Source organism: Populus nigra, chromosome 8 (assembly GCF_951802175.1).
Source record: "Populus nigra chromosome 8, ddPopNigr1.1, whole genome shotgun sequence".
In the NCBI taxonomy this organism is placed as follows: domain Eukaryota; kingdom Viridiplantae; phylum Streptophyta; class Magnoliopsida; order Malpighiales; family Salicaceae; genus Populus; species Populus nigra.
The window spans coordinates 20,208,913-20,230,469 of NC_084859.1; the positions used below are offsets into that span (position 1 = coordinate 20,208,913).

At 36.0% G+C, this 21,557-nt stretch overlaps 2 protein-coding genes and 1 pseudogene across 3 annotated transcripts; all 3 read left to right on the forward strand.

Annotated features, from left to right (window-relative positions):
• Nucleotides 1–457: 457 nt before the first annotated feature.
• Nucleotides 458–5,520, forward strand: LOC133701796 (uncharacterized). Of its 2 annotated transcripts, XM_062125890.1 has the most exons (11): nucleotides 458–603; nucleotides 861–922; nucleotides 1,028–1,182; nucleotides 1,305–1,601; nucleotides 1,806–1,935; nucleotides 2,561–2,668; nucleotides 2,787–2,889; nucleotides 2,983–3,108; nucleotides 3,885–4,078; nucleotides 4,296–4,423; nucleotides 4,993–5,520. In XM_062125890.1, the coding sequence occupies exons 2-10, from the start codon at nucleotides 870–872 to the stop codon at nucleotides 4,390–4,392; spliced, it is 1,263 nt and encodes a 420-aa protein (XP_061981874.1). In that variant the 5' UTR covers nucleotides 458–603; nucleotides 861–869; the 3' UTR covers nucleotides 4,393–4,423; nucleotides 4,993–5,520. The 2 variants fall into 2 exon arrangements, 1 of the variants encoding a protein (XP_061981874.1); XR_009843624.1 differs by lacking the exon at nucleotides 3,885–4,078.
• Nucleotides 5,521–5,926: 406 nt separating this feature from the next.
• On the forward strand, nucleotides 5,927–8,573 carry LOC133701797 (trihelix transcription factor ASIL2-like). Its single transcript, XM_062125891.1, has 2 exons — nucleotides 5,927–7,443; nucleotides 7,799–8,573. The coding sequence occupies exons 1-2, from the start codon at nucleotides 6,399–6,401 to the stop codon at nucleotides 7,846–7,848; spliced, it is 1,095 nt and encodes a 364-aa protein (XP_061981875.1). The 5' UTR covers nucleotides 5,927–6,398; the 3' UTR covers nucleotides 7,849–8,573.
• Nucleotides 8,574–14,646: 6,073 nt separating this feature from the next.
• On the forward strand, nucleotides 14,647–21,115 carry LOC133700875 (putative disease resistance RPP13-like protein 1; annotated as a pseudogene).
• The last annotated feature ends 442 nt before the right edge of the window (nucleotides 21,116–21,557 follow it).

The window sequence follows — 21,557 nt, forward strand, 5'->3', positions numbered from 1 at the left end:
TAGCTGCGTCTACTAATGTAATTAATCACTAATAATAGAGAAATTTGATCAATAAAGATAAACAAAAAATAGCTGCGTATCATTAATTATCATCGCTGATATTTCGAATTTCGCAACATTATTCTCACCCAGTCCAAATCGAGTTCAAAATATTATTCTCCCAATTAGATTCCTAAAGTCTCAATAAATCTTCAATCAAGTATCGCCATCCATTTCCGTTAACGGATTCCATCCACCCTCACACACTTTCTCATAATTTGCAAAGAGCATAGATGGAGACTTTAATTTCGAATTTCGCAACACTTTAAGGACCCAATTGAATAAATAAACTCTTCAAGGACTCAGTCAAGACCACCCTTATACCTGGAGTACTCTTACAAGGCTTGCCTAAAAATAGTCCCCGTTGTCGCAACCCGTTTTGCTATCCATTTCATCCAAACCGGGTCGAAAAAAGAAACCATTTCCTTTCTCCGTTGTAAAAAAAAATGCTAAAAAAATAAGCTTCACTGTGAAGCTCTTAAAACTCTCTCTCGCTCGCATAAGCTAAAACCTCTTCTCTCCTCTCTCGCTCGCGTTCGCATGCTTCTTCGATCTCCGCTCTAGGTATCTCTACAGTCTCTCTCTCTCTGATTTATCCTTATCTCCTTATTTTTTCCTAATTTTATCTTAAATTTCATTTCAGGTGAAATTTGTTGATTTTTTAATCACTAGCAGTTTTTCTATTTATTTATTTTCTTTTTTACTCTGCTTGATTGCCGAGGAAACTGTAGAAATGCGAAGAAATACTAGCTTCTAAAATACTATCGCGTTTTTTCAATTCCGCAAAAAAATATTGAAAACCACAACATTTTTTTTTGCAGAGGAAAATCATGCCGGACGTGCAAGCTCTTGTCAATGATTTTCTTATCAAGCTGAAAAAACGGTGATTATTTTTATTATTGTTATACTACCGTGCATAGAGTGATTTTTTTTTGTTTGTAAAAATGAGATTATAGGCTTACTTTTGGTTCGTTTGGTTATTTGGCAGTAAGATTGAGGGTTCGCAGGCGACGGCGAGGCAGGCTGCTGAACTGTTACGATCAGTTATTTCGCAACAGCGAGTGCCTTACACGAATCAGGCTGGAGCTTTAATTGATGCTGTGAGGGCTGTTGGGGAGCAGCTGATTGCTGCCAATCCTGTCGGTAAGCATTTCAATTACTTTAATAAATAGATACTATATTTGAGTGTTTATGTCCTGGATTGGCGTGTTTTGTGTTTTTCATTGATGTTTGTGTTGTTGGTTGGTTGTATGTGCTGTTTGCAGAGGTAGCTGTGGGTAATATTGTGAGGCGCGTTTTGCATATTATTAGGGAGGAGGACCTTTCTCTGACGACTGCTGCTATTGCGGGTTTGAATTTATCAGCAGCAAGTGATGGGGATGATGATGATGATGATTGTGAGCGAGATGAGCATACAGTTCTATCAGCTGCTGCTGTTGCTGCTGCTGCGAGAAATGCTTTGCGTCCGCCTTCCTTGCAAACCCTACTGGAGGATATGCCTGAGTCAGTTGCTATTCCTCATACTTATTCATCGGGAGGTGATTCTGAAGGAAAAAGCAAATGTAAGTCTCTCATGGTTGTTCAGAGTTTTTATATCACTGCATCATATCATATGGCAGATTACCATATGCTTCGAAGTTGGATAGATTTTGATTTGGTTGAACGAGTATTTATTGCTGAAACTTGGCTGATTGTTGTGGCATGGCATGTGGGGTGCACACGCGTGTGAGGAGTATCTTGACATGTAAAGATTTTTTCTATAACAGCTGCTGATAAAAGTTCAAGAACTCGAAGGTTGAAGCATGATGTCATTGAAGCAGTTAACGAGCTTATTCAAGATATTAACACTTGTCATGAACAGATTGCTGAACAAGCTGTGGAACATATTCATCAAAAGTAATTTTTTGCCATCAAGTTCATTTTGTTACCCTATTAGCTCCTTTTCTTTGCTTTGGGTTGCTGGCACTAAAGTTCTGGTTAACATTCAAGAATCAATATGATGGTCTTTAGTTTATTATGGTTTTCACTCTAATTTCACTATGCATACCATGTTTCATTCACGAGCATCCATGGACAAGCTTGTATTCCATAATTGGCTCTCATATTTCACCAGTTGTGTATCTAGTTTGATTCTGAATAGTGCCTTTTGTTTTCACCTAGCATTTAGCATTATGAAAATGATTTTGCTCAAATTAGTAGTATTTGAGTTGAGGTGATTGAGCGAAAGAATTAGAGACAATTGAGTCTATACTGTGGGTTATCATGGGATATTTGGATGTCTTCATTCACCAATTGAGTCCATCTGCGGGTTATTATGGTTAATGGGGTAGCCATTGTTAAATTGGGTGTCATTGCATCACTTTTACTGTCCAGTGAGCTCCTTTTTTGTGCCTTAAGTGTTGGAGTGTGATCTTTGAACTTACAATTGGAGTTTCAAATGTGGATTCTTAATTGCTTATTATATTAATCCATTGCTTTTGACACTTTGTTTTACTGATTCGATTATTAAACATCTTTTCAGTGAGGTGATATTAACTTTAGGTAGTTCAAAGACAGTGTTAGAATTTCTTTATGCTGCAAAGGAGAAGAAAAGATCATTCCGGGTATTTGTTGCTGAGGGTGCTCCTAGGTTTGTACAAGTCACTTTATGTTAGTTACATTGCAAAATAACTTTTTTTAGCTGGTTGGATTTTAGTCTTCTCTTTGTTAAATACAAATTTTCTCATTGGCAATTGGTATTCAACTAGGTATCAAGGGCATCTTCTTGCAAAAGAACTGGTCTCAAGAGGTTTACATACCACTTTGATTACTGACTCAGCAGTTTTTGCCATGATTTCCCGTGTGAACATGGTATGAGAGAGTTTAATTTTTTTCTTTTCTTGTCTATTTTTTTGGTATTGGTCTGCTTACTATTTTGATCCATCTTAAATTTGTTATGGAAAGGTTATAGTTGGAGCTCATGCTGTAATGGCCAATGGTGGTGTGATAGTACCTGTTGGGCTGAATATGGTTGCACTTGCAGCTCAAAAGCATGCTGTGCCTTTTGTCGTGCTTGCAGGCAGTCACAAGGTAATTTAGCAAAATAATATCCCTCTTTGCCCCTAGAGATTTGGTAGTGAGCAAGTAAACAAACTGCCATATTTGAATTGCTTGCTCTGTTTTTGCTATTGAATGGCATGCTGCTGTCATACTGCTTAACTTGTGACGGAAAATAATGACAACTATATAGCAATAAATGGAATGTCTCTTCTGTGGCCCAGAAGATGTTTGTCATTTCCTTCTCAGCTTCTTTTTTCTGTTAGTGTTGGTGTTTGTTGCAGGGCCATGTGTTAGCTCATACTGACCTAATGAAACCCAAATAGGCTATAATTTGATTGAACTACAAGCATAAGAATTGCAAGTTATAAAAAATAAGTCCCGCCTTCGGTGCTCCTAAAATCTTAACATTTTGTCTTTTTCTAACTTGTTGCGTTCTTCTGAACTCAGATCATTGTTTATTATATTGATTTCTAGATTGTTTTTTCTAATGTTTAATTGATAGAAATCTAGTACACATAACAGGGATGAAAATGCCCAGGGAGGACAGAAGTTTTTTAAGAATCCAAACATGAAGACAAATGAAGAAAAACAAATATGGAATTTCTTTGTTTAATTGTAACTGGATGGTGTCAATAGTTAATCCTTGTGTGTTTTGTCTCTGATTTTGTGGCCTTGCTAATTATACAGTCAGTAAAACGACTTGGATAATGTTAATGACTTTTGTGATGGTAGACTTTGAATTTTAAATACTGTTCTGATTCTTGCTTTAATCCTTCGTACACTTGGCTGTTTTTCTTGGACGGCAGCTGTGTCCCTTGTACCCTCACAATCCTGAGGTCTTACTAAATGAATTGAGATCTCCATCCGAGCTACTGGATTTTGGAGAATTCTCAGATTGCTTAGATTTTGGGAGTGGCACTGGCTCTCCTCTTCTTCATGTTGTCAATCCAGCATTTGATTATGTGCCACCAAAGCTTGTTAGTCTGTTTATCACTGACACGTAAGTTCTAGTACTTTTGAGGACATCTTTTAATGTTAACCACTGATGCAAATCATTGATTAGAATAATACTTATTCCACTAAACAGTGTTAGGTCTCTGGTACCAAATCAGATGGATTTGATATAATTATGTCCAGTTCCAACTTCCAAATCTTAACTTATTTATATTTTCATCTCATGCAATTCTAACCGCTGTTAATTTCTAATTACTTCACAGTGGAGGGCACAATCCATCATACATGTACCGACTCATTGCAGATTATTACTCCGCCGATGATTTGGTGGTGCGAAGAAGGGTTGCTTTGGGAAATTGAGCTCAAGTCACTTTTGTTTACAATATTATCTGTAAGTTTCCTCATTCATGTTGGTTTGTTAATGGAAGAATAGAGTTTGCCAAGTACATACAGATTTTCACCATGAAGAAAGTTTGCTATCTGAAGCACAAATCATGCTATCTTTCTTGTAGTCTTTCACTGAACAAATTGAAATGGAATCATCTCAGTTATTTCTTGTCTTTCTCTGTATGAATTTGCTGCCCCCTGCCCCCGCATTGTTGCTGAAGTTGTTTTCATTTCTCTCATCTACCGTGGCTGATCTCAATTCAGATTGCTTTTCACAAATTATGCATAGCAAAAGGATAAATGTTTGGGTAATGCCTGCCCTTGTGTTGTATATACATTGCGATTCCATTATGGAACATAAGCTGTATCCATAGTGTCCACATGAGGGTATCTCATGACCACTTAAAACTCAACTTCTTTGTTTCTCTTTTGTTGCCATTATGGTAAATTATGACAGCTTATAATGCTTAGTAAGTGGTTGCAAATACCAATAACTTCAACTTTCTTGGGACATAATAGGGCCATTGCTTGTTGTCGCCGCTTTTCTGATATTTTCCTGTTTTCACCTTTCAGGTAGTTTAGGAGTTACCATGGTAAGAAGTGATGGATGAGGATAGAGTAATTTTGTCTCAGTGTATGGAAGCATTTAACCATTGTTTATGCTGGAAGAGAAGCAAACTTGTTGATAGGGGGCAATGCGAGGGGTAGACTAGCCAGGAAATGACCATTTTTTTTAATTATTATTGAAGCAAAGGGCTAAGAGCTAAGAGCTACACTGAGAAGGAACGAATGCCATGATGGTTGTAGCAAGTTATAAACTGTGAAAAGGAAAGGAAAAAGGAGCAACAGGTTATATCGAGTTTAATCGAAAACTTGAGAACAATTTGCACGTGGAGAATGCTATGGTTAGTGGGCTGTGTCGTGTGAGCACATTTGAAAGTACTATAGTTTATTAGTTTTTGTTAGGAGGAGTTTTCGGTTTCCAATACCTTAAGTTTTTTTTTTTTTTTTATAAAAAAAAACTTTGTATTTATATTTACTTCTCCTTTTATCTTTAATTTCTCATGAATATGAATAAAAGTACCAGATTAATTTGAAAAACTTGAGCTTGATTAGGGTTGGGTTTTAAGAGACTCTTTTCAAGTGTGTTTTTTAAAATATTTTTTTATTTAGAAATGTATTAAAATATTTTTTTTTAATATTTTGTTTTATTTTTGATATTAATACAATTAAAAAAGTAAATTTAAAATTAAAAAAATATTTTTTTAAAAAAGCATTATATAATTGCAAAATTAAAAAATAATATTGATAGAGTCAAAACCTAGTTGATCAATAGGGTTGATTTATGTTCTCGTTGCCAAATAAACCCAGTGTCAAACTTGTTGAATCAGTATTAAGGAAATTGCAAATTTGAAGTTCAAATTTATTTGATCAACATGAAGTACATTTTTTTTAAATGAAAGATGTTTTTAAAAAATAATTAGCTTGATAATATGTGAGTTTATCCAATAACCTAATAATTTGGTTTTTTGGGAGCAGTTCCAAACCACTCTGATAACATCCATGTTGAATATGGAGAGAGACTCTTGATCACCTGTAAATTCTTCGGAATGTTCAAACTGACAAAAAAAGAGAGTATATAAGTTGATTTGATGAAATATTAAGATATAGGGACCAAACATGATTTTTATCAACATAGTAGTCACTCACATACACGTGCTTTCACCTAGCAAGCCGGCAACACAATTCCCAGTCCAACTTCCATCCTTGCCGGAGACGGAATATAGCCCCCACCAATCACATTCCTCCACCTCATCCTTTCCATTCCGTTCCTCTCCCATCACTTGTCTCCTCTTCACCGTCACCGTTTCTTTCCCGTCAACCATAAAAAACCCCACACCTTGAAAAAAAAAAAACCTGCCCTCTCTCATCAGAATCATCAAAATCAGATCTGATTGTTATTTCATCGACTGCCGATCATGGAAGACGACGATGAGATACAGTCACACTCAAACACCACCGAATATTCCTCACCGTCACCACCACCACCGAACGGAAGAATCACCGTATCTGCTCCCGCCGCCGTGCATCCACAGCCGGCACCACCGCCACCGCAACAGAACAACAAGAACCGCTTAGCACTTGTTTTGCCGACGAGGCCGAAAGTGAACGGAGGCGGAGGAGGAGGAGGAGGAAGAGAGGACTGCTGGAGCGAAGGAGCAACGGCGGTGTTGATCGACGCCTGGGGAGAAAGGTACTTAGAGCTAAGCAGAGGGAATTTGAAGCAGAAGCATTGGAAGGAGGTAGCGGAAATTGTAAGTAGTAGAGAGGATTATTCTAAGTCTTCGAAAACTGATATTCAATGTAAGAATAGAATTGATACCGTGAAGAAAAAGTATAAATTGGAAAAAGCTAAAATTGCTTCAGGTGGAGGGCCGAGTGGTTGGCCTTTTTTTGATCCTTTGGATAGATTAATTGGCTCCACAGCGAGGATTCCTGTTGTTGGAAATGGTAATGTGTGTGGTAAAATTCCTACTAGGGTTCGTAGTGGTAGTAGGAGGGGTGGTGTGAATCAGTATCATTTTCGGAATCAGAATGTGAAAATTCGGATTCTGAAACACGAGGAGGATGAGGATGATGAGGAGGAGGGTGAGGAAGAGGAGGGGGGTGCGGAATCGGATGATAGTTTTCCGCCGATGAAGAAGAGGAGAGTGGTGGTGGAGAGGAAAGTGAGGGGGAAAGTGGGGAAGGAAAAAAGAGGAGGAGGGTGGGGGAATTCGATCAGGATGTTGACGCAAGCAATGGTGAAGTTTGGGGAAGCCTATGAGCAAGCTGAGAGTGCCAAGTTGCAGCAAGTGGTGGAGATGGAGAAGACGAGGATGGAGTTCGTGAAAGAGTTGGAGTTGCAAAGGATGCAGTTTTTTATGCAGACACAGATGGGGATTTCGCAGTTGAAGAACGCGAGAAGGGGAGGGAATGATACCAGTAATCATTACCATCATCAATACCATCGTCATCATACTGGTAACAATATTAATGCTAGCAATAATGTTAACAACAGTGATAGTGATAATTAAGTGAATGTAGAGTTGTTGGTTAGTGTTAAAATTTTAGAATCTTAGATTTTATTAGGTTTGTGTGTTTTGTAGTAGAAGAATGCCCCATTAAGGGTGGAGATTTATAATGTTAGCTGTGTTGCTTCTGGTGTTTAATTTGGAGTACAGTGATGTGATTTCATACTTATTTGTGTCAGCATGCATTTTGCAAAGGGCGCTAGCTTTATTAATAGTTTTTTAGAGAGTCTGTTAACGTAGCAGATGTGAAGTTTACATTTCAAGGGACGAGTTCTAGTTCTACAGTTACTGCTTTAATTTTTCAGCGGCATCTTTACTCAATTTCAGCAAGGGATTGTCTGGTGTTCATCTATAATAGCAGCAGATAACTAATTGTAGCTGAAGAAAAGCTATTATAAAGAATGGTATGCGAGAGCGATTTCAGAGGGACACATCAAACGGGAGATAATTTCTGTCTCTTTTCAGCACTGTCTCCTCTCCCCTCTCCCCTCTCTCTTCGTGCTTCCTCCCCATGAACCCGCATCCTCCTTCCCTTCTGTTCTTTCAATCTATTGGAGAAGATGTTGTATTGGTGGTGAAACTGGTTGCCTACAATATTTGTGTTCTGACCTTCATTGGTGTTCAATGGCTTTGTTGCCGCCTTCTAGCCTTTTGGTGTTGCACGGTGCTGCTGCTTTTTGGCTGTTCCCTCATCTCCGGTGTTACATAGGCAGCTGCTGGCTCCTCTTGTATCTTTTGGGTTTTGGCATCATTTGGTTCCTGCCATTTTCTATTCTCCGGTCGTAGAAGCTGACTGCAATCCTCCGACACTCTTCTCATAGTCAGATGCTTCCTCTGTTTTCTCCTGGCATTAAAATCACAGCTCACCCTCAAATCTTATTGCCTTTGGTCATTTTCTTGAATGGTGCTTGGTGTTGTCTTCAAGTGTTTGCAGTGTCGTCATTTGCTGGAGTTTTTGTAGTATTTGAATTGTGGGTGATTGAGCTGCAGAATTTGTGCAATTGAATTGAATTTGTGCTATGGGTTATCATTTGATATCATCATTCATCAACAATTAATTGAATGGGTTTCTACATGAAATATTTTTAGTTTCTTAATCAATAATTTGAAGTTTTTAATTGGAAGTCAAATTATTCTTAGAGAATAATATAATTAAACTAAATCTTGGTTAATTGATTGCTAGCAAAGGTGTAAATTTACATGGCTTGAAAATGAAGCTTATCTTCCACTTAGTTTTATCAAATAATATAATTTTGAAATAAATCTTGGTATGACGTATGCAGATATGGATATGGGTCTGGGCTTAGGATGATAGATATGGGTCCAGTAGGAGCACAATATTTTTTAATGGTAAGGAATGAGTTACGCCGACCAGGCTGGTTGCTCAGTCTTCTTCTTCTTCTTTTTTCTAGAATTCATTTCTTTATAAAGCATGAACTGTAACCAAATTTGCATTATCTATATAAAATAAAAGCAATAATCTTTTTTCAAAAATTCCACCATCTTCCTCGACCAATTTTTTTTTTTTTTTTGTTTCTATACATATTATAATTAGTTACAAATATAATACCCAATTTAATAAAATCATAAACAAAATTCCAAGACTTTCCATGGACAAAACCCAATTTAATATATATATATATATATATATATATATATATATATATAATCTAATCACATCAATTTATTTTCTCTTTATATTATGAATAAAAAAAATCAATAAGAGATGAGGAAAAAATCAAAGAGGAAAAAAAATAAAATTAAAAATATCTTAAATGGAAAAAAATTAAAGAAAATAAAATTAATTATCGGTGTATTAGACGCTTTTTGCTATGTGCTCATAGTGTCACTATAAAAAATGATAAGTCTTAAATAATTATCGTTTTTTTTTATTCTAATAAGTAAGAGACAAACAGATAAGTCTTAAATAAAAGGACTCTTCGTGATATACAAACTCACGGTTAGGCCTCCAAACTGAGGCTGTAACGAGCCGAGTTACAGCTTGGATCTACAAACCCTGGATCAACAAACACTGAAGAAATTTCATGGGAAATGGGCTGATGTCAGATGGAGAAATTTCTGTGCTGATGCCAGCTATGTTGTTGCCACTGGACAGAGAGACTTCTTCAACCACCAATCAAATTACTCTTATTGACTTTCTGTGCAGTTTGGCACGGTTTTGCTGTCAAAGTTCAGAAACCCTAGCTATTAGAATAGTCAAGTGTTTGTCTTTGTCTTTGTATTTTTAATTATTATTTTTAATTGACTCCACAAGAGAGAGATGTCATCCCCGCAATACAAAACTCTCGAAAAAATAATGATCGTGCCATCACCGGTGGTTGTGCTGTTCTATCAATATCACAAGCCACACGAGTAGCTGATTAGAAAGATTTTTTATGGGACCCAGTCGTACGTGACAGGGGCTGTTTTTGTGTTTTTTCTTTCAATCATGGCTAGATAGTAGGCATGGCATGGTTGACGAATGACGGGGGAAGGGGCAATGGGAGCCACATGATCCATTTCATGGCTGTTTCTTGCTTGTAGAAAGAAGATCATGCCATCAAGGATCTTGCGGGATAGGTATCTTGCTCGGTGTTGATTTACAATAATGGCTGCACATGAACCCGTCCAGCAGAACAAATCCCAACAAGTAATTGTCTTTCACACTCAAATTAATTTGAGATTTCTGTTTCACTGCCTCCAGAGAAGAATATAGCTATTAAACCTCTCTCTTCTCCTTCAATATTACAGTAACGATGTTATTTTAAGATTTTTTTTTTTAAAAAAACAATTATTAAGCTTTTCTTTGAGTTCAAACAAATCAAGGTTGCTTATTTGACCTGCCTGCCGGGCTTTGCTCATAGAATAAGACATGTAAATCCAGGAAAGAAAAGGTCTAATATATAGTTTTAATTTTTTATTTGGTTTAAGACCCACCCAAAAATTTAATAACCAGAATGTAATTTGATGTTTGTGTTCCATGGCTTCGTGTTATGGATGCGTGCTATTACAAAAAAATAAACAATGTAACTTACCAAATAATATATATATAGCTGTGTCTTAAGTTGCTTATATAACTAATTATAATTTTTAATCTCTATAAGCCCAACTACATCATTAAAAAGAAGTTCAATTGCCATTTCTAAAATTAATTGAGTCCAAGTTATTGATAAAAGTATTAGGAAATTAAGTTTTTATTTATTTATTTATTGTGATTTTTAATATATTTATTTAGTGAATTTTTTAGAATGTGCATACATGAAAATGAAACATCAAATATGTTATTGATGGTTCGGAAATAATCCCAAACTATACCAAATATATAATTCCTTCCAATCAATCCACCCCATTCTTCTCTGGATCGTGTTAAAAACCATGCTGTATATATATGTTTGATAATGCAGTGAATATAATTTTACAAAAATATTTTTCAATTAATAAAATATTTCTTAAAGAAATTTTCAATCAATCCACCCCATTCCCTCCTGCTGTGCTGATGATGGGGAATGGGAGATAGTTCAAAGGATTTGCCTCACATTCAAGTATGCAACTGTTTATGGTTAGCCTCACATATAAATATACATATAAGGTTACATATATATACTATGACAAGTCCTTAAAATTCCTGTTGTGATAACCTAAATTTTTACTCTCTTTTTTACTATATATTTTTTTTCAAATAATAATAAAAAATGATGGAAAAAATAAAAAATTAAAAAAATAACGATAAAAAATGAAATGAATGAAGAATAAATTAAATTTTAGTTTAAGACAACATAATTGACAGTTCAGGGACTTAATTAAACTTTGGATTAGTTTAATTAACCAAATAAAGGGCTTAAATTGAAGAGTTGTTGAGTTTAGAGACTTAATTGAAATTGAAATTAGTTTAATTAATGAAATAAAAGGGTTTAGTTGAAAAAATATCAAAGTTTGAGGCTGATTTGGATCAAATTGAAAAGGTGGGGGTACCATAGGGAGCTTAATTGATTTTTCTAGGGGTAATTTTGAAAGAATTATAAGTTAAAGAGTCAATGAAAGACTGAATTGAGAAATTTAGAAACCTAGGATTGTTTCGTAAAATGCGCTGAGATGCAGGGGTCTAATTAAAGTTTATCCAGGGTGCTTAATTACAAAACTTCAAGGGCAAAAACGCAAATGACCATTGACATCAAACAATGCCATTTCCAGACGTTGTTCATCTTCTTCACTCGACCGAAAAACAACAGATGCCCTTGCCATCGCCAACCATTACCATTACTCCTGTAATAACGGTCTTAAATGTCTTCATTGTCAAGGAAAACGCATGACATTCTTTGGCTATAAAAGCTAGAGAAGGAACTGAACACAAAAAAGAAGAGGGTGGGCTGACAAAAGAAGAACAAAAACAGAGGAGGAAAAAGGGTGAAAACACGAAGAAACAGTGGAGAGAGAAGAGGGATAGAAAAAAAAAATAGAAGAACCCAAAGGAAACAACAAACATAAAAACAAAAAGTAAGAGGGTGGGCTGACATAAGAAGAGCAAAAACAGAGGAGGAAAAGGGGCGAAAACACGAAGAAACAATAGAGAGAGAAGGGGGGCGGAAAAAAAGAAAAGAACCCAGAGGAAAAATGAACAAAAAAACAAAAAAGAAAAGGGTGGGCTGACAGAAAAAGAACAAAAACAACGGAGGAAAAAGGGTGAAAACATGAAAATACTTTTTTTTCCTTTTATGTTATATTTTTTTCACACGATAAAGAAGAAATAAATTAATAAGAGTTTTTTATATTATATAAAAGTTGAGTGATTATAATTTTTTTTCATTTGAGGTTGAGTTAAATTTTCTTATTAAAACATGTTTGTTTTTGTGTTTTAAAAATGTTTTAAGAAAAATTGAATGTTGTTTCTTTAATTGAAAATAATAATTTTTTTATGTTTTTGTATTATTTTGATGTGATGATACAAAAAATCCATTTTAATTTCTTTTATCTTAGTTTTTTTTTTCATATGGTAAATAAGAAATAAATTGATGAGAGTTTTCAATACATCGGCAACTAATTTATTTTTCTTTATTTTTTTCTCTTTAATTTTTTTGTTCTCTTATTGATTTTGTTTTCATATTGTAAAGAGAAAATAAATTGATGTGACTTTTTTTTAATATTATAAAAGTTAGGTGGTTATAATGTTTTTTCATTTCAGGTTGGGTTAGATTTCTTGATTAAGACATACTTGTTTTTGCGTTTCTAAAATTCCTCGAAGAAATGTGAAAAATTCTTAATTTTTTTTCTTTACTTCAAATTAATATTTTTTTTATATTTTTATATTATTTTTTAAATATATATTTGAAAAATATATATTGTGATTTGGTTTGCCTGTGTAATCAGACCCAAGACAAATGGGTGTGGTTACGCAGCCAGACCCAAGGTGCTTGAGTCAGCCTCCAAAGCCAGACTCAAGAAGATCTCCACATCCTTTTTCTTTTAAAGTTATTTTTAATTTTATGTTCCTTTCCTCTTATATTTTCTTTTCTTTTTTCTTATTGAATTTTTTTCCAAACTGTAAAGATGACATAAATTGATGTGACTCTTTTTATATTGTACAAAAGTTGAGTGATGATTTTTTTTTTCATTTCAGGTTGGGTTGAATTTCCTGATTAAACCACGTTTGTTTTTGCGTTTTAAAAATTCTTTGATTTATTTTTGCTAATTGTTAATTTTTTTTCTTTACTTCAAATTAATATTTTTTGATGTTTTTGTATTATTCTTTTAAATAGTTTATTAAAAAATATATTGAGATTGAGTCTGGTTGTAAAGCCAAACCCAAGAAATTAGAAAATTCTTAATTTTTTTCTTTACTACAAATTAAAATATATTGATGTGTTTGTATTATTTTTTTAATATATTGAGATTGGGTCTGGCTGCGTAGCTAGACACAAAGTTTTTGGGATTGACTCTGGCTAGGCAGCAGGACGCAGCGAGACCTAATCTCAATATATATATATTTTTTAAAAAATATAAAAAATATTAATTTGAAGTAAATAAATAAAAAAAATCAAATTGTTTCAAAGAATTTTTAAAACACATAAATAAATATGTTTTTAATAAAGAAATTAAATCCTACCTGAAAGGAAAAAAAAAATATTTTCACCTAATTTTTATATAATATAAAAAAAATTACATTAATTTCCTTTTATATTATGAATAAAAAATTTAATAAGAGACAAGAAAAAAATTCACTTCTATGCTGATGCCAGCGCTAGCTATGTGTTGACACTGGACAGAGAGACTTCAACCACCAATCAAAATTTTCTTATTGACTTTCTGTGCAGTTTGGTTCGGTTTTGCTGTCGAAGTTCAGAAACCTTAGCTATTAGAATAGTCTTAAGTGTTTATTTCTGTATTAAATGTTTTTTTTTAATTGACTCCACAAGAGAGAGATGCCATCCCCGCAATAGAAAACTCTCAAAAAAATATAATGATCGTGCCGCCACCACCGCTGGTTGGGCTGTTACGTAATTTTTTTTTTTTTATAGTTGTTGTTGTTTTTTAAAATATTTTTTATTTTTTAAAATTAATTTTTAATATTAACATATTAAAATATTTTTAAAATATAAAAAAATATTAATTTAAAAAAATAAAAAAAACATTTAATTTTTTTTAAAATATTTTTAAAATACAAAAACATACTATAACCAAGACACCACCAATGATTGTGCTGTTTTTTAATATCATATTTAGGACGTGAACGAAGTCTGTTAATATAACTCGTATTCTTGCTCCCTCAGGTACGAAGAGCCCTAGAATTTTCATGGGAAATGGGTTGATGTCAGAAGAGACAGAGAAGCGTACTTTCAGAAGATCATGACCCAAATCAACGGCTGAAATCCAATCCCTCGGTGACACATTGCATGATTGGAGACTGCTGGTCTCTAGTACGAAGAGCTGTGATGAAGGAATCTTATTTTATTATTTTTTTAAATATTTTTTATATTTTAAATATTTTAATATTAAAAATAAATTTTTGAAAATAAAAAATTATTTTTATATATTTTTAAATAAAAATTATTTTAAAAAAAGCTATGCCAGCACCGGACTCCTTATAAGAAAGAGGGAAGGTGATATTCATTATAACTTTACTGCCCCGCCTCTCTCTCCTACCTGCAGCAGCCACTAGATGTTCATGGCGTCTTCTTCTTCTTTGCCTAGACCTGGTTGGGTTTACGATGTATTTGTAAGTTTTAGAGGTCAAGATACTCGCAAAAATTTTACGGACCATCTTTACACTGCTTTACACCATGCAAGAATCCATGCATTTCGAGATGACGAAAAACTTCGTAGAGGTGAAGAAATCTCCTTACAACTCTCCAAAGCAATACAAGAATCCAAGATTTCTATAGTGGTTTTCTCCAAGGGCTATGCTTCCTCCACTTGGTGTCTTGGTGAACTTCAAAAGATTCTTGAATGCAGACGACAACCAACTGGTCAGATTGTTCTACCTGTTTTCTATGATATCGATCCTTCTGATATTAGAAAACAGACGGGGAGTTTTGCTGAAGCCTTTGATAGACATGAAGCACGTTTTAAGGAAGAAATGGAGAAGGTCCAAAAGTGGAGAAAAGCTCTTGTGGAGGCTGCAAATTTATCTGGGTTGGATCGTCGCAGTATCGCAAATGGGTACTTCTTTACTTTCCCTATATCGATAGCAAACGCTTCTAACTTTTAACCTTATTACATTTTGTATTTTAAATTTGCATTAAATTCAAAAGATTATCTTCCATCGATGAGTGATGACTTTCCTTTTCTATGCACAGGCATGAATCAAAATTAATTCAAAAGATTGTCGAAGAAGTTTCAAGTATATTGAATCGCAGAAACATAAACGAAAGGCCGCTGAAGATGTTGAAGACAACAATGATATCTGGCGGTGGGCTGCATGACGATGCTGAGGAGAAGCAGATAACAAATACAGCTGTGCGGAATTGGCTGGCCGAGTATAAAGACGCTGTCTATGAAGCCGACGACTTCTTGGATGAGATTGCTTATGAAACTCTACGGCAGGTGTTGGAAGCTGAAACTCAAACCTTCATTAACCCACTTGAATTAAAGAGGTTGAGAGAGATAGAAGAAAAATCAAGAGGCCTCCAGGAGAGACTAGATGACTTAGTAAAACAAAAGGATGCCCTTGGTTTGATCAACCGCACCGGAAAAGAACCATCATCGCCTAAAAGTCGAACAACTTCTCTGCTGGATGAACGTGGTGTTTATGGTAGAGATGATGACAGGGAAGCAGTACTGATGTTGCTTGTGTCAGAGGATGCAAATGGAGAAAACCCAGATGTCGTTCCCATAGTAGGAATGGGCGGGGTTGGTAAAACCACACTTGCTCAGCTTGTATACAATCACAGAAGAGTACAGAAGCGGTTCGATCTCAAAGCTTGGGTTTGTGTTTCAGAAGATTTCAGTGTTTTGAAGTTAACCAAGGTTATCCTTGAGGGATTCGGTTCAAAGCCTGCTTCTGATAATCTGGATCAGCTCCAGCTTCTGTTGAAGGAGAGATTGCACGGAAAGAAATTCTTGCTTGTTTTAGATGACGTTTGGAATGAGGATTATGCTGAGTGGGAAAAGTTGCTTACCCCCTGAAGCGTGGTGCACAAGGGAGTAAGATTCTTGTTACAACTCGCAATGAAAGTGTAGCATCAGTCATGAGAACTGTTCCAACTCATCATCTAAAAGAATTGACGGAAGACAGCTGCTGGTCCTTGTTTGCCAAACATGCATTTCGTGGTGAAAATCCCACTGCTCATGAAGAGTTACTAGAAATTGGTAGAGCAATAGCGAGAAAGTGTAAAGGCCTTCCTCTAGCAGCAGTAACACTCGGAGGTCTGCTACGCACCAAAAGAGATGTTGAGGAGTGGGAGAAGATATTGGAAAGCAATCTATGGGATTTACCCAAAGACAATATCCTCCCAGCTTTGAGATTAAGTTATCTTTATCTCCTGCCACAACTGAAGCAATGTTTTGCTTATTGTGCCATATTTCCAAAAGACTATTTATTTGGAAAGGATGAATTAGTGCTCCTGTGGATGGCAGAGGGCTTCTTTGTCCGGCCCTTAGATGGTGAGATGGAAAGAGTAGGTGGTGAGTGCTTTGATGATCTCTTGGCAAGGTCTTTTTTCCAGCTATCAAGTGCCTCTCCCTCATCATTTGTGATGCACGATCTCATACATGACTTGGCTACCCATGTGTCCGGTCAATTCAGCTTCAGGTTGGGGGAAAATAATTCTTCCATGGCCACTAGAAGGACTCGACATCTATCGCTCGCAGTAAAGACGCAAGTTACGGACGGTGGTTTTTTCAGCCCAGAATTAGAAAACATCCGTAAAGCCCAACTTCTACGCACATTCCAAACTTTTCCACGCTATTTGAAGTTTCTTCCCGAAGTTTATACTGAGATCTTTCATATGTTGTCAACACTTGGGCGCCTACGAGTGCTATCCTTGTCTCGCTGTGCCGGTGCAGCTAAGATGCTTTGTTCAACTAGCAAGTTGAAGTATTTGCGGTATTTGGATCTCTCTCGGTCAGATTTAGTAACGTTGCCTGAAGAAGTGAGTTCTCTTCTCAATTTGCAAACGCTGATCTTGGTAAATTGCCACGAACTTTTTAGTCTCCCTGATCTTGGAAATTTGAAGCACTTACGACATCTGAATCTTGAAGGAACAAGAATCAAAAGGTTGCCTGAATCTCTGGATAGGTTAATCAACTTGCGGTATCTTAACATCAAGTACACGCCTTTGAAAGAGATGCCACCACATATAGGTCAACTGACAAAGCTCCAAACGTTGACTGCCTTTCTCGTGGGAAGACAGGAGCCTACCATTAAAGAATTGGGAAAGCTACGACATCTACGGGGAGAACTTCATATTGGGAACCTTCAAAATGTGGTGGATGCTCGGGATGCTGTCAAAGCAAATTTAAAAGGTAAAAGGCACCTTGATGAGCTGAGGTTTACATGGGGTGGTGACACTCATGACCCGCAACACGTAACAAGCACACTTGAGAAATTAGAGCCAAATAGAAATGTGAAGGATCTTCAGATTGATGGTTATGGAGGCGTAAGGTTTCCGTAGTGGGTAGGAAAGTCCTCTTTCTCAAACATAGTGTCCTTGAAGCTCAGTAGATGTACAAACTGCACCTCTTTACCACCGCTCGGGCTATTAGCTTCTTTGAAGCGTCTCTCAATTGAAGCATTCGATAGAGTTGAGACTGTGAGCTCTGAGTTCTATGGGAATTGTACAGCTATGAAGAAGCCATTTGAATCACTCCAAACATTATCTTTTAGAAGGATGCCAGAGTGGCGTGAGTGGATTTCAGACGAAGGCGCGCAGCCGGGAAGCCTTCCCTCTTCTAGAGGTGCTTTTAATCAAAGAATGCCCCAAGCTTGCAATGGCCCTACCTAGTCACCACCTTCCACGTGTAACAAGACTTACAATTAGTGGATGTGAGCAGCTCGCGACTCCACTTCCTAGGTTTCCTAGGTTGCACTCTCTGTCTGTTTCTGGATTCCACTCCCTAGAGTCCCTGCCCGAGCAAATGGGTTTTTCACCCTCAGATATAGGGCAAATTGAAATCAACGGCTGGGCTTCTCTCAAATGCATCCCACTGGACTTGTTCCCCAACTTAAATACTCTTTATATCGGTAGCTGTCCAGATCTGGAGTCACTATGTGCACATGGAAGACCTCTCATTGATCTCAACTCTCTCCATTCTTTGATAATCTGGGGGTGCCCTAAATTAGTTTCATTTCCCAAAGGAGGGTTACCTGCTCCAGTCTTGACACGATTTGACTTAGCAGATTGCAGAAATTTGAAGCAGTTGCCTGAGAGTATGCATTCCCTCCTCCCATCCCTTAACCATTTGGAAATAAGAGGTTGTTTAGAAGTTGAGTTGTGTCCAGAAGGGGGTTTTCCCTCCACATTACATTCACTTGAGATTTGTAGATGCAACAAACTCATTGCAGGCCGCATGTAATGGGGCTTGCAAACGCTCCCTTCTCTTTCACGCTTTGCAATTGGTTTCGACGAAAATGTTGAATCCTTCCCTGAAGAGATGCTGCTGCCCTCAAGTCTTACATCTCTAAAAATCTATTCCCTAGAACACCTGAAATCTCTTGACTACAAGGGGCTTCAACACCTCACCTCTCTTAGAGAATTGACTATAAGTAACTGCCCTCTGATTGAGTCAATGCCAGAAGAAGGGTTGCCCTCCTCCCTTTCTCCTCTTGAAATTTTCTTTTGTCCTATGCTGGGTGAAAGTTGTGAAAGGGAGAAAGGTAAAGATTGGCCCAAGATTTCTCACATTCCTCACATAAGTATTGGGGGAGCAAAAAAGTAGTAGCTAAAAGGAGCTTTTCTTTCAATCGTTCAACATATTGAGGTATTGCTACTAAATAGTTTATTTTATTTTCAGTAATCAAAGTCAGTTTCAGTTAAAATTTGGATGAATGAAATACAGATATTGTCTCTCTGTTGTATGTTTTTATTTGTTGTATGTTGAAATACAAATCTCTCATTCATCTTCACAAATAATCATCATTCTATTTCAATATTTTTTTTTTCTATAGTTAATTTTTTAAGTTGAATTGATTAGTATTGTACTTTTCTTATTCTAACATTTGTGGTTAGAACAAAGTAACTTTCACTGGGATGAGATGATTTTGGTTCAATGGGAGCGGTGAAACCTTTGGCTTCTTTCCTTTGAATCCAAATTCAAATCCTACTATTGTTCCCTATCCTGTTCTGCTGCAAATAAACATCACAACATCCTTGTTTTCGATCTTGGAATTGCTGGTTCTACTATCTTGTTCTGCTGCCGGAGGATCATCACATACTTCAGATTTGAATTTAGTAATAGAAAATCCATTGCTAAAAAGGATTAAAAAAATATTGAATTATTTAAGTAATCTGCAACGGATTTTTCATTGTCGACGCGGCAAAATCAAATCTGCAACTGATTCAAAAAATAAATTAAACCCTTAATTATTTAAAATCTCCCTTCTCTAGTTCTCTCCTTTTCTCCTTTTCTGCATCTTCAAAAATTCAATTTTTTTTCTCCATCTCTTTCTCTAGTCTATTCCCCTTCTCCAAATCCAAAAACTTTTGATTTATCCTTCTCTTTTATTATTTAATTTTGAATAAATTTTTTTTATTCCTTATAAAGCTGAAGTTAAAAAACAATTTTGGAGTGCAGGTAATGCCCTTCACAGCAAAAATTTATGGTGTTTGGGGACGAACAAGTAACATCTTATTAGTTGTTCTTCAAACATACTTTGATAAAAAAAATTGATACTAAAAGAAGAGATAATAGATAATTCAGGATCTATAAAAAAATATAAGAATATCTTTATTTATAATTTTTTTTCTAGTTATTATATCTCTTTATTTTTTAAATAAAATTTATATAAATAACTAATAAGATTAAACTAATTATCCATGAACACCATAATTATATCTTCCCAAAGATGTAAGCCTTATATCACGGAGGAATGTACGAGGGATTCAAAAAACTCTTTCCTTTGTCTTTTTAATTCTTTTTTTTTCATTAGTTTATTTATTAAGGCGCTTATTAGCTTGAAAGTTTTCCTCGCCTTGTCCAATCTTCGCTAGAAGGGCTTGTTCTCAGAACGAGGAATTTAAAAGAAGAAGTGGATGACCGAAGAGGGGAATTTAAATAAGAGCTTTGGCTTTCCATATCTTATACTATTTCGTTTGATTCCAGTTTTGCTTCAACTCTCAACAACACTCCCTTCTTTCGTTGCTCGACATCATTTAAATGAACATGGCTTGATTGCCTTTTTCAAGCAATGATGGAGTAGTTGTGCAGTTAAAGAGCACACCCTAGCGGTTTGACAAAATGCCGTTGAAGATGATAGTCATTTTAGTGCTGCTGCTAGTAACAACCCCGGTAAGAAAACTAACGACCTCTTGATGTGTTTTTTTAGGAAATGCATTAAATGTTTTTATTTGTTCATGTGTTTTCTTCAGGAGGTGGTGCTAACCAGAGAAAGCTAAAGCAGAGGAGGATGGCCAAGAGGTTGGAAAGGGAAAGGATGAAGCCTTTTGTTAGAGGTCTAGGTGCTGGTGCACTAACAAAAGCACATTGCCTTGACGAAGCTGAAAATATTGGCTGCTCAATACAAACAAGGGCCGAAATCGGTAGGCAACGTGCGAGGACTTTCCCTGGCATTGGGTGTATCCTGGCATGAATGGTGGATTGGATGATGAAATGCCCAGGACATTGGGCTGTCCAAGCCGAGGCAGAAACACAGCAACATTGGATGCATAGGTGCTTGTAGCTGGCCAGTTGGTTTGTGGGGGCTGACCCAAGTACAAGCAAATCTTAGGGTGGACTGCCCAACGAGTGTGGGTTGCTTAAGAAAAGCATGAGGGATGAACTGCCTAAGAGATGCATGGGGTAGAGTGCCAATGTGCTGCTGGAATATGTAACCTTGTATAAATAGGCTTTGCTAAAGTCAGCTGTGTAGTATGCAAGACATATTTTGCATAACACACACAGAGATGGCGTATTCCTTTCTTATAGAATTAATAAAAGGTCGGGATACATACAGAGAGATCATTTTGGTAAAATTATTAAGCAAAGCAAATTCTCTCATCAGATATGGGATTTCGAAGGAAAAATAGGGATTCAAATCTTTACGGACCATTCGTAAACCATTGATCTGAGAGAGGGATATTTGGATTTCGTGCTTGTTTCATAAATAAATTAATTAAATTTTTTCTTGAGGATATGTAATAAATTATGTTCGTTTGGATCTACGAAGGAAAGAGGAAGAAGAAGTGGAATGGCTAATGGCTAAGTTCTTAAATTGGATGACCGGCTTAACAATTAAAGGGTTACTGGCTACTAAAAAAAATGATATGAATTATTAACAACAAAAAATTAAATAAAAAAGAAGCTGATAACTGAAAAATCAGCAACGAAAATCCAATGTTCTTTGGATTTACTTGGAATTGCTTCAATTGACGTGAGAAACCTACAACCCAAGCCTTCAGAAGCAAGTGAACAAAA

What these genes read in the sequence shown, in the direction of transcription:
- LOC133701796 (XM_062125890.1), top strand. Translation starts at nt 870, where the DNA reads ATGCCGGACGTGCAAGCTCTTGTCAATGATTTTCTTATCAAGCTGAAA. An exon ending in GTTGCTGAGGGTGCTCCTAG is followed by an intron (nt 2,669 to 2,786) that starts GTTTGTACAAGT and finishes GTATTCAACTAG; the next exon opens with GTATCAAGGGCATCTTCTTG. An exon ending in AGTCTGTTTATCACTGACAC is followed by an intron (nt 4,079 to 4,295) that starts GTAAGTTCTAGT and finishes ATTACTTCACAG; the next exon opens with TGGAGGGCACAATCCATCAT.
- LOC133701797 (XM_062125891.1), top strand. Translation starts at nt 6,399, where the DNA reads ATGGAAGACGACGATGAGATACAGTCACACTCAAACACCACCGAATAT. An exon ending in ATACCATCGTCATCATACTG is followed by an intron (nt 7,444 to 7,798) that starts GTAACAATATTA and finishes TTAATTTTTCAG; the next exon opens with CGGCATCTTTACTCAATTTC.